Genomic DNA, 13,026 nt, shown 5'->3' with positions numbered 1-13,026 from the left:
CAGAATTACTTGTCTTGTTAGTGTACAGACAAATACAAGCCTCTTTTTGGATCACAGTCTGCTCTTCAAAAGTGGTCTTCCCCGTGGATGTTTACACATTGCTTATTGTTTTATAACAATCACGATATATATATATAGATAGATATAGATATAGATATAGATATAGATATATATATATAGATATAGATATAGATATAGATATATATATATATATATATATAGATATAGATATAGATATAGATATAGATATATATATATATATATAGATAGATATAGATATAGATATAGATATATATATATAGATATAGATATAGATAGATAGATATATATCTATATCTATATATATATATATATATATAGATATATATATATATAGATATATCTATATATATATATATATATATATATATATATATATATATATATAGATATAGATATATATATAGATATAGATATATATATATATATATATAGATATAGATATATATATATAGATATAGATATATATATATATAGATATAGATATATATATATATATATCTATATATATATATCTATATATATATAGATATATATATATATATCATGGAAGACCAAGCCCCTCCACAGGATGTACCATCGACAGATAGAGGACGTGGCTGACATCAAGAAGACCTACCAGTGGCTAGAAAAGTCCGGCCTAAAGGACGACACAGAGGATCTGATCCCGGCAGCTCCCCTCCCAAAGAAAATGATCAATGTGTCAATCCCAGCCAACAGCAACATCAGAAAGAAAGAGCATGAAAAAATAGAGACGTACCAAGAGCTGAAGGAACAACTGGAGCAGATGTGGAAGGTAATGTCCAAAGTGGTCCCTGTGGTAACAGGAGCACGAGGAGCTGTAACCCCCAAACTGGAAGAGAGGCTCCAGCAGATTCCAGGAGCAACATCAGAGGTCTCTGTCCAGAAGAGTGCAGTCCCAGGAACACACATGCCACGCCCCTGGGATGTCTCTGTTGGTGAGGAACAGTTAACTGACTTGTCAAGCAACCAAATCCATAGGAGGCTGGAGAAAGAGATGCAGGTAAACCACCACAAGCATTGGTCTGCATGGACGAATCATAAGAAGAAATGAAAGCTGGGTGATTACGTGAAGACGCTGTATGTGTGTGAATGGGTGAATGTGAGGCATCACCATAAAGCACTTTGAGCATGAAAACACTATTAGTGGGGCAGCATAGCAAAAAAAAAAAAAAAAGTACATTTTGTGATAAAAGCACCAGATTTGGTACAGATGTAGCCAAAGATATTTAAAATATAGTTGGATGTTGGGCCATCATGAATTTTCAGCATGTCACCCCGCAGTCATTCTTCAAAATATAAGTAAGTCCCTTCGGCTGCTCCCTTGTTTGTACTCGGGGTCGCCACAGCAAATCCAAGGTGGATCTGCATGTTGAATTGGCACAAATTTTATGCCGGATGCCCTTCCTGACGCAACTCCACATTACATGGAGAAATGTGGCAGGGGTGGGATTTGAACCCAGAACCTTCTGCACTGAAACCAAGCGCATTAACCACTTGGCCACCACCCTCAAAATGTAAAATTGAAAACTGCTCCAGTCGTGCTGAAGTTGAGGTGAACATTAAAATGCTTTGTGAAAAGCAGAAAATGCAGGAGCTACTAAGATATGTGAGACAATATCCATCTGGTGGACTTCCTAAATGGAGGGGTCTGAAAACCCACACTGTTGAGAACCCCCCTGCATCATCAGCAGGTATCTCAGGTTCACTAACATTTTGCCGGTTAACTTGTACGCTTTGCCTCAGTGGGGCAGCAAAGAGCGGTCAGCCTTCAGCTGCAGAAGGGTTCCAACTGTGACCGCTATTCAACCATAACCATCTTGAGCTGGCTTCAGCTGCCAGGGCAACTTCTCTGATGGCCATCCTCAACTGCTTTGGCTCTAAACCGGTTTTCTGCAGGAAATGGCACAGTGATGCTGCTGGGAAGCCTCAGCAGCCAACCTCAATGGGAAAAATGGCTGGGTGCCATCCTTTGGTGAGAACATCGTCGAGCAAGTCCTACTTGGCTTGTTTCAGTTGGTATGAACTAGCCAGCCTGTCTTCCCGAGGCATGGTATGTTCTACTAAGATGGTCTTTGTGCTCCTGGATATTAAAACCATGTTGGGACGAAGCGAGGTTGCTGCCACATCTTGCGGAAAGACGTTTCAAGCTCACCTGCATCTCCCAGTCAGTTGCACACTGCAGAATGGATGGTGGGTTCTTGGCCGCTGCCTTCATCCTGGGAGCCTGGTTACCTTGGCGTTGGGAATTGGTGGCTGCAGGAGGGGGTGACCTGCTGCTGTTGGCTGACTCTCTGCACTTCCAACCATTGGGGGATTTCTGCCAGAACTCGGTCATGTCTCCATCTGTAACAGCCTTCTGCCAGTGCTTTTGGACATCCTGCTAAGATGTGGTTCAATGTACAAAATGTTGCGGCACACTGATGGATCTTTCTCCTTCCCCCATATTTTTTAGATTACTTGGTGTTGGCAAAGGGTCAGCTCATAGCAGGAAGGACAGCTTGCCTTGGTCAGTGCCCCAGAGCTCCTTCCAGGACAGCGGTCACTCAAAAGCTTGTTCCCACTCATCCATTGTCCCTGAGAAGCAAGCCCCACTGCTTTCACTTGGAGATCCTCTTCTGTAGCTTCTCAGACCCTCTGGGTCACGAGCTGTCTCTTATCTTCAGTGATGGCCTTGCACCAGCTCCTGATGATGTAATTCCCAAGGCCCATGTGACCTTAGCAGACCGCGCAGACACTCTCTTGGTTCCTCCAATATGCTTCTGCGTCCGACACTGCTTCCATTTTCTGCCACATCTGATGGACTTACTGATGTGTCTGTTGGGAAGGTGTCGTAACACGGACCCGCAACAGGGGGCGCAAATGAACGGACAATGGATAAGACAAAGAGTAACAATTTAATGTTGTGAAACGCACAACTGGATACAGACAAAGATATAATGCCAATTAAACACAAGGTGACATGCGGGCAGGCTCGAAGATAGGAGACCTCTGGCGATCGAAGAGCTGGGACCCACACAGCTTCCACCACCAACGGCCTGAAGAACACCGGAGCCGCCAAGTCCTGAGTCCCCAGGTGGTCACCGTCTTCTGTTGCAGACCCTGGTACTGCTGGCAGAAGATGAAAAACAGTTAATGGTGAGTGTGTATCCACACACCCAGTACTCCTTCACCTACAGATCTTCAAGGAGGGAAAACCTCCACCTCCAGAAACAATTTCACCCGTGCAGCTCCTGTTAGTCTCGTCCCTGGATGGAGTGAGAGGCGAAGAACGTCGCCCTCCCACTATCCGCCAATCCAGCTTCAGACAGAGCCCGCAGGAACACGGCTGCACACAGAACAATGTTAGATCCAACAATAATCACAGCAGAGAAGATTACCTTAGACGGTAGCTGATTTCTCGGTGAGGAGGTGGAGTAATAATCCGGCTTTTGTAGGGACGGTGGTGATTGGTGACAGCTGGTGTAAATGAGTGACAGCTGTCACTCTCTGTTGTCTCGGCGCCCTCTCATGCTTGAAGCCCGCACTCCAAGCAGGGTGCCGACTGGTGGTGGTGGGCCAGCAGTACCTCCTCTTCAGCGGCCCACACAACAGGACCCCCCCCTCAACGGGCGCCTCCTGGCGCCCGACCAGGCTTGTCCGGGTGTCGGCGGTAGAAATCGGCCAGGAGGGCCGGGTCCAGGATGAAGCTCCTCTTCACCCAGGAGCGTTCTTCGGGTTCATACCCCTCCCAGTCCACCAGATACTGAAAACCCCGGCCCTTCCGACGGACGTCCAGGAGCCGACGAACAGTCCATGCCGGCTCCCCGTCGATGATACGGGCAGGAGGTGGTACGAGTCCAGAGGTGCAGCGTGGTGAGGCGTAGTATGGTTTTAATCTGGAGACATGAAACACTGGGTGAATCCGCAGTGAAGCTGGGAGTTTCAGCTTCACTGCGGCCGGGCTGAGGATCTTGACTATAGAAAAAGGTCCGATAAACCGGTCTTTGAGTTTCTGTGATTCAACCTGCAGTGGGATGTCCTTAGTTGACAACCACACCTCCTGCCCAGGCTGGTATGTAGGGGCCGTGGAACGCCGGCAATCTGCATGGGCCTTAGCCCTCGTCCGGGCCAGCAACAGGGCAGAACAGGCGCCACACCCGGCGGCACCTCCGCAGGTGGGCCTGGACCGAGGGGACCCCGACCTCTCCCTCCACAAGTGGGAACAATGGGGGCTGATACCCCAAACACGCCTCAAAAGGGGAGAGGCCGGTAGCAGATGAGACTTGGCTATTGTGGGCGTACTCGATCCAGGCCAGATGGTCACTCCAAGCTGCCGGATGCGCGGAGGTTACGCAGCGGAGGGCCTGTTCCAACTCCTGGTTCGCCCGCTCTGCCTGGCCGTTCGTCTGTGGGTGATACCCGGACGAGAGACTCACGGTGGCCCCCAGTTCCTTACAAAAACTCCTCCAGACCTGCGAGGAGAACTGGGGACCACGATCCGAAACGATGTCCGATGGTATCCCGTGCAGACGCACGACATGGTGGACCAGGAGGTCTGCTGTCTCCTGGGCCGTCGGGAGCTTCGGGAGGGCCACGAAGTGGGCCGCCTTGGAGAACCGGTCCACTATCGTCAGGATGACGGTGTTGCCCTGGGACGCCGGGAGGCCCGTGACAAAGTCCAGGCCGATGTGAGACCAGGGGCGATGAGGCACAGGCAGGGGCTGGAGGAGGCCCCTGATCTTATGATGATCCGCCTTGCCCCTAGCACAGGTGATACAGGCCTGGACATAATCCCAGACGTCGGCTTCCAGTGACGCCCACCAGAAGCGCTGCTGGACCACTGCCACGGTCCTACGCACTCCGGGATGACAGGAGAGCTTGGATCCGTGGCAGAAGTCCAAGACGGCAGCCCTGGCTTCTGGTGGGACGTAGAGTCTGTTCTTAGGACCGTTCCCCGGGTTCCTTGCCAGGGCCTCCCGGACGGTCTTCTCCACGTCCCATGTGAGGGTGGCCACGACAGTGGACTCGGGAACAATGGTCTCGATGGGGTCTGACAACTCGGCCTTGGCTTCCTCTTCGTGCACCTGGGACAGTGCGTCGGATCGTTGGTTCCTAGTCCCGGGACGGTAGGTGATCCAGAAGTCAAAGCGTCCGAAGAACAGGGACCAGCGGGCTTGCCTGGGGTTCAGCCGCTTGGCGGTCCGGATGTACTCCAGGTTCCGATGGTCCGTGAAAACCGTGAAAGGCACCGTAGCTCCCTCCAACAGGTGTCTCCACTCTTCAAGAGCCTCCTTCACCGTGAGGAGTTCCCGATTGCCCACGTCATAGTTGCGTTCAGCGGGGGTCAACCTGCGGGAAAAGTAGGCACATGGATGGAGAACCTTGTTGGACTCCCCGCTCTGGGACAGAACAGCTCCTATCCCTGAGTCAGAGGCGTCCACCTCCACTATGAACTGGCGAGTAGGATCAGGCTGCACCAGAACTGGTGCAGACGAAAACCGGCGTTTCAACTCCCTAAACGCGGCTTCGCACCGATCCGACCAGGTGAAAGGGACTTTAGTGGAGGTCAGGGCAGTCAGGGGGCTAACAACCTGACTGTAACCTTTAATGAACCTCCGGTAGAAATTTGCAAAGCCGAGGAACTGTTGCAGCTTCCTACGGCTTGTTGGTTGGGGCCAATCTCTCACCGCCGCAACCTTGGCCGGATCCGGGGCGACGGAGTTGGAGGAGATGATGAACCCCAGGAAGGACAAAGAAGTGCGGTGGAACTCACACTTCTCGCCCTTCACAAACAACCGGTTTTCTAGTAACCGCTGCAGGACCTGACGTACATGCTGGACATGAGTCTCAGGGTCCGGAGAAAAGATGAGTATATCATCCAGATATACGAAGACAAACCGGTGCAGGAAGTCCCGCAAGACGTCATTAACCAATGCTTGGAACGTCGCAGGGGCATTAGTGAGGCCGAACGGCATGACCAGGTACTCAAAATGACCTAACGGGGTGTTGAATGCCGTCTTCCATTCGTCTCCCTTCCGGATCCGAACCAGGTGGTACGCATTCCTAAGATCTAGTTTGGTGAACATTTTGGCTCCATGCAGGGGCGTGAACACCGAATCCAACAGGGGCAACGGGTATCGATTGCGAACCATAATCTCGTTCAGCCCTCTGTAGTCAATGCATGGACGGAGTCCGCCGTCTTTTTTACCCACAAAAAAGAAACCCGCACCCATCGGGGAGGTGGAGTTCCGAATCAACCCGGCAGCTAAGGAGTCCCGGATGTAGGTCTCCATCGATTTGCGTTCCAGACGTGAGAGGTTGTACAATCTACTGGACGGGTACTCAGCGCCCGGAATCAAATCGATGGCACAATCGTACGGTCGGTGCGGGGGAAAAGTGAGTGCCAGATCTTTGCTGAAGACGTCAGCAAGATCGTGGTACACCTCGGGCACCGCCGTCAGATTGGGGGGGACTTTGACCTCCTCTTTAGCTGTGATTCCGGGTGGAACCGAGGATCCAAGACACTCCCGGTGGCAGGTTTCGCTCCACTGCGTCACCACCCCAGACGGCCAATCAATCCGGGGATTGTGCTTCACCATCCATGGAAATCCCAGAATCACTCGGGAGGTAGAAGGTGTCACAAAAAACACGATCTCCTCCCTGTGATTCCCAGACACAACCAAGGTCACGGGCTGTGTCTGATGTGTAATTAACGGGAGTAGAGTGCCATCGAGTGCTCGCACCTTCAATGGTGAAGGCAGAGCCACCAGAGGAAGCCCTACTTCCCTGGCCCATCTCCTATCCAGCAGATTCCCTTCTGACCCCGTGTCTACCAGTGCTGGGGCGTGAAGGGTTAAATCCCCACTCAGGATTGTTACTGGGATTCGTGCTGATTTATGGGTTTTCCCCATGTACATATTATGGCCCACCCTTAACCCAGTTCCTAAGGATGGGCGTTGGAGTTTGATCGTTTGGGGCAGTCTTTTAACCTGTGCTCACAAGAGCCACAGAAAAAACACTCCCCGCGGGCCAGCCTCCTTTGTCTGATATTTGATTTTAATTTGGCCCTGCTCGTGTCCATAGCTTCGTCAGCAGGGGGAGCTGTTGTCACACGGAGCCCTCTGGCAGTGGAACGTGGGGACGACGACACCCTTTCGGACCCGGAGGAAAGAGGGACGGCTTGAGCCTGACCACGCCCCCCAGCCTGCTCCCGATGGTGTTCATTCAACCAACCAAATTGATAAGCCCGTCGAAATCTTGCGGTTCCTCCTTAGCCAGCAGATGCTCCTTCAGGACCGGAGACAGTCCGTTTACGAAGGCGGCGCGGAGCGCAACATTATTCCAGCCGGACCTCGCAGCCACGATTTTGAAGTCGACTGCATAATCAGCTGCGCTCCGGCGCCCCTGTCTCATTGACAGCAGCACGCTCGAGGTGGTCTCGCCTCTGTTGGGATGATCAAACACCTGTTTGAATTCCCATACAAACCCAGCGTATGACATCAGGAGCCACGAATTCTGTTCCCAAAGCGCCGTAGCCCAGGCGCGTGCCTCACCTCGAAGCAAATTAATCACATAAGCCACCCGGCTGGCATCTGATGCGTACATAACTGGACGCTGTGCAAAAACGAGCGAACACTGCATTAAGAAGTCTGCGCACATTTCGACACAGCCTCTGTACGGTTCTGGAGGGCTTATGTAAGCTTCAGGGGACGGTGGGGGGGTTTGTTGAACGGCCAGTGGAACGTCTGTCTGTGGCCCAGAGCCAGCAGGAGGAGTCACTGCAGCAGCGCTCGAGTCGCGCGCTTCCACTCTGGCGGTGAGAGCCTCCACCCTCCGATTGAGGACTGCATTCTGCTCGGCTACCAGATTTAACTGAGCGGTGAAAGCGGTAAGGATTTGCTGCAGATCACTTACCACGCCTCCTGCTGACGCCTGTGCTCCTTGTTCTCCCATTGGCTGTTCAAGCTGTGGTTGACGCCCCTCGGGATCCATGACGAATGGCCGAGAAACCCTGTTGGGAAGGTGTCGTAACACGGACCCGCAACAAGGGGGCGCAAATGAACGGACAATGGATAAGACAAAGAGTAACAATTTAATGTTGTGAAACGCACAACTGGATACAGACAAAGATATAATGCCAATTAAACACAAGGTGACGTGCGGGCAGGCTCGAAGATAGGAGACCTCTGGCGATCGAAGAGCTGGGACCCACACAGCTTCCACCACCAACGGCCTGAAGAACACTGGAGCCGCCAAGTCCTGAGTCCCCAGGTGGTCACCGTCTTCTGTTGCAGACCCTGGTACTGCTGGCAGAAGATGAAAAACAGTTAATGGTGAGTGTGTATCCACACACCCAGTACTCCTTCACCTACAGATCTTCAAGGAGGGAAAACCTCCACCTCCAGAAACAATTTCACCCGTGCAGCTCCTGTTAGTCTCGTCCCTGGATGGAGTGAGAGGCGACGAACGTCGCCCTCCCACTATCCGCCAATCCAGCTTCAGACAGAGCCCGCAGGAACACGGCTGCACACAGAACAATGTTAGATCAAACAATAATCACAGCAGAGAAGATTACCTTAGACGGTAGCTGATTTCTCGGCGAGGAGGTGGAGTAATAATCCGGCTTTTGTAGGGACGGTGGTGATTGGTGACAGCTGGTGTAAATGAGTGACAGCTGTCACTCTCTGTTGTCTCGGCGCCCTCTCATGCTTGAAGCCCGCACTCCAAGCAGGGTGCCGACTGGTGGTGGTGGGCCAGCAGTACCTCCTCTTCAGCGGCCCACACAACAGTGTCTGACTTTCCCATCATTGAACAGGAGCAGTGTGCTGACTGGTCTTGCCTTGGTGGCTTTAAATTCTTCTGCCACTGATGAAACTGGTAAGCAGAGCTTGGAAGACTTGCTGTACAGGTTCACTGAGCTAAAGGCATTATTGAGAACTTTCCTGCAGAGCCTCTCCATTGCTTCCACTTGTGACATGGGAAAGTCGTACAGTAGAAATGGCCATTGCAGTCTGTGTACGATGCCATACTGAAGGCACTACACCTTGAAGCGTCTTAGCGGCTGACTGGCGTCAATGACCTTGAGCCAGGTGCTAAGTTGAGATTTAGTGTCTTTGAGGTTGCTGGAGTCCTCCAGGGAGCTGTCATCGGTCTTTCCAAGGCAGCAGATATGTTGGTATTGAATAGTATCAACAGTACTACATTATTTGTCTGTTCATAAAGATCCCACAGAGGTCTAGTGTGGATGATGTGACTGAATCTTCTGGAGTTATGGGGTAAAAAAAACAGCAAAAACGGTGACAAAAGACAAAGGTCAATTTCAGTTTGTACAGGGGTCAAAGGTTAAAGTTGCTCTCATTTTGGTTAAAAAGTGATGCAAATTATTGGTTAATAGAATTAATAAATGGAATAGTTTTGACTGTGTTGAATGTTTGCTCTGCAAGGTAAAGGTCAAACAAGGTCGACATCTATTGGATTCTATAACATGTGACATATGTTTCCCTGTAACATGATAACTAAGCATGATACATGGGCCAAACTATTCCTTTTTAAAATGCTATTAACTCAACCAATAATTTACACCTTTTTTTTCACCAAAATTAGAGCAACTTTAACCTTTGACCCCTGTACAAACTGAAATTGACCTTTGTCATCCTTTTTGCTGTTTTCACCCCATAACTCCTGAACATTCAGTCATAAATAGTCCAAACTATAGCATTTTAGAATCTCTGTGATCAGACAAATAATGTGGTGTCGTTTTCAATATGATTAGAGCATCTTTAAGTTTTCATTTCAACAAATGGCTGCTACTGAACATTCATGATGGCTCAATGTCACTTTAGTATTTCTCTGTTTTTCTTGTTGTTTAATGCTGACAGATTATACTGTATTTCTTGTCTTTCTGATGCCTGATTCTGTTTTTTCTCTCTGTTTAAGGTGCAGCTCCATCCAGAGGTGGGTGTGATATTTGTGCTGGAGACCCTCCTGTCCTGTGCACCAACAGCATTTCCTGTATATTTGTTCTGTAATTTGTGTCTGTATCATGGCCCAAGCAGAGGGTCACCCCTTTGAGTCTGGTCTGCTTGAGGTTTCTTCCTCAGAGGGAGTTTTTTCTTACCACTGTTGCTCTGGGGGTTAGTCAGGTTAGACCTTATTTGTGTTAAGCACCTTGCGGCAACTCTGTTGTGATTTGGTGTGATATAAATGAAATTAAATTGAATTGAAATGTCCAGTTTTATTTGAAATACCTTTGACTATTCTTTGCTTGCATCACAAAATGCACAGTTATTATGGAAGTCTGAGCTGAGCGGCACCACTATAAGTTTACTGTTTTCACTTGCAGTTCATGTGTTCTGTCTTTTATTAAACATGTCTTTGTCTTATTTGGTTATTTGTTTGATTTGAGTTCTGCTCCTCTGTTTTCATCTTTCTCTGTCCCCAGTTCCGGTCACCCTGGACCCTAACACGGCATCGGCGTGTTTAGGCATGTCACGTGACCTGTCCAGGGTGTACATCTGTGAGGAGCAGACTCTTCCAGACAATCCAGAGAGGTTTGTGTCCCCACCGAGCATCCTGGGATCAGAAGGTTACACCTCAGGAAGACACAGCTGGGAGGTGGAGGTGGGTGAAAACAGCCAGTGGGCTCTGGGCGTGGCAAGTGAGATGGTCCACAGAAAGCCGTGGTCTGACACCAATCTGGATCCAAGTGTGACACTGAACACAAACACAGAACCCAGTAGTGGCTTGTGGATTGTGTCCCTCTCGTCTGGAGAGTACCGTGCATCCCCTGGCCACAACAGTCCGCTAAAACTGAGGCGGCGGCCGCGGAGAGTCCGGATTCAGCTGGACTGGGAACGAGGTTCTTTGACCTTCTTCGACACCAATGACAACAGCCTGATCTACAGGTTTAAAAACCAGTGGAGCGGCACCCTGAAGCCCTACCTGTCCACCACATGTTCCCAACACCCACTGAAGATTGCCGCTGGGAAGGTGACTGTTAGCTTGGAGTGACACCGTGTGTGTTCATCAGATGCCAACAGAACAATGTCATGTTTTCAGAAATATCCAGCAGCTGTTAACCACACGCAAACATATCCGCTCTTCACTTATACAGCTCATACAGTACGACCTGCTGTGGTGTTTTTCTTCTCATTATCATCTTCTCACTCAGCTTTTGGAGAGATTGACCAGGGTCGACTGAAAAGTTCTGCCTCCAGCACCACTATTTCAACAAGCAAGACATCAAAGTGAAACTGTCACAAGAATAAACCTTTACTGACTGTCCGTTGCTGCACTAAACCATTTTCACCTGAGCAGAATCACTTTCAACGTAACACGTGCACACAGCAGTCACAGACAAAAAATATTACATTGTACACTAAGGATGGGTATCAGGAACCGGTTCTTTTCCAGAATCGTTAAGAAATTATTTGATCCACTGACATCAGCAGCCTTTTTCCTTAACGATTCCCTTATCAGTCCTTCAGAGCAGCTGTTGTTTTTGAGGGTGTTTGTCAGGAAAATGATCATTTCTCTACACTGATTATAGACACTGCAGCGGGTCTGTAATCAACCACTTGTGCAGTGGCTCTGCAGCAACAAAGCAGTGCTTTTTTGGCTTTTCAGAAGTGGCAACTCTGCTTCTTATCCCCTCTCAAAGCCATTAAAATATGTCAATTGTGAGTCACTTTACTGTGGCTTAAAGTCACTAACTGGGACTCTTGTCGTGTTGCAGACAAGCAACGAGAATTGTCCTGCGTTCCGTTGGCACAGCTCCAAACGCTGCGCCGCTCTCTGCCGAGTCACGTTAGAGTCCGACCGGAATTAATAACTTCAAAACGAATCACCACTTTAAATCAAATGACACCTCTTTTCAAACGCTGTCACACAGACAACAAACTAACAGACTAATGATGTCTGTGGTCTTGTCTCTATACAATCAGGAGGTTGGAGGAGTTTGAAGGGTAAAAATCCAGGAAGTCTGCATGACCAGGCCCACAGGGGGCGCTCCATAACCGCCACAGATGAACAGCATCACGTGTGGGTGTGATGTCATAGTCCTCACAGAGATTTTGGAACACAGTAACACTCTTAACTCTGACCCATATGTGGATGCTTTGCAAAAGCTGCACATGCTTGAAGCGGGTTCGTCCTGGAAAAGACTCATATCTTAACTCACTCATTAAGACACGAGTCAACAAACACAGGATGCGTTGCAGCAGCTCAAATCTTACTGCACCCGTAGTACAGTCTGCATTTAATGCCCTCCGACTTGAAGGGGCGGAGACACCCTGATGATGCAGAGGTGCAAGCAGCTGTGCACAGCCGTGTACAAGATGCAAGACTTCATCACTGACAGGATGTGCGAGTGTGTGGAAAGAGAAGGTGGCGACTTGGAGAAGTATCAGCACTGGAGGATTTAAGTAGACGTGATTCATGTCAATGTGTTGTTTGTTATTAAAATAATCAGGGAGGAGGCCGACCTTTTCAGACAACCCTCGTATCTCGTTCACTGTCGCACTCTGAGTGATTTAACTCAGCATTGTTGCTGCTTTGTTGTTTAACAGGGAAACACAGTCACCGGCCACTTTATTAGGTACACCTTGCTACTATTGGGTCAGACCCCATGTGGCCTTCGGAACTGCCTTAATTCTTTGTGGCAGAGATTCAACAAGGTGTTGGAAACGTTCCTCAGAGATGTTGGTCCATATTGACATTCATCACACAGTCAACCATTCAATTAATTTGTCCACTAAACCAGTCTGTCCATTCAACCAGTCTGTCCACTAAACCAGTCTGCCCATTCTCCTCTGACCTCTGACATCAACAAGGCATATTCCTCCACATAACTGTCACTCACTGGATATCTTCTCTTTTGGACTATTCTCTATAAACCTGGAGAAGGTTGTGTGTGTAAATCCCAGCAGATCAGCCGTTTCTGTGTAAATTGTGTTGGTAGCATGGCCCAAGAAGAAGGTCACCCCT

The 13,026-nt window shown here is 49.3% G+C and overlaps 1 protein-coding gene across 1 annotated transcript in view; it reads left to right on the top strand.

The window, feature by feature from the left end:
• The window catches only part of LOC117500920 (tripartite motif-containing protein 35), a 40,689-nt gene extending 29,580 nt beyond the window's left edge, over nucleotides 1–11,109 (top strand). The window contains exon 6 of the mRNA XM_034159707.1: nucleotides 10,484–11,109. Within this exon, the coding sequence (XP_034015598.1) occupies nucleotides 10,484–11,052 (569 nt within the window). The 3' untranslated portion in view covers nucleotides 11,053–11,109. The remainder of the gene's footprint in view (nucleotides 1–10,483) is intronic.
• The last annotated feature ends 1,917 nt before the right edge of the window (nucleotides 11,110–13,026 follow it).

Source organism: Thalassophryne amazonica, chromosome 19, assembly GCF_902500255.1.
Source record: "Thalassophryne amazonica chromosome 19, fThaAma1.1, whole genome shotgun sequence".
Lineage (NCBI taxonomy): Eukaryota > Metazoa > Chordata > Actinopteri > Batrachoidiformes > Batrachoididae > Thalassophryne > Thalassophryne amazonica.
The sequence above is the reverse complement of the archived record's forward strand: the minus strand, read 5'-3'. Positions and strand labels throughout refer to the sequence as shown.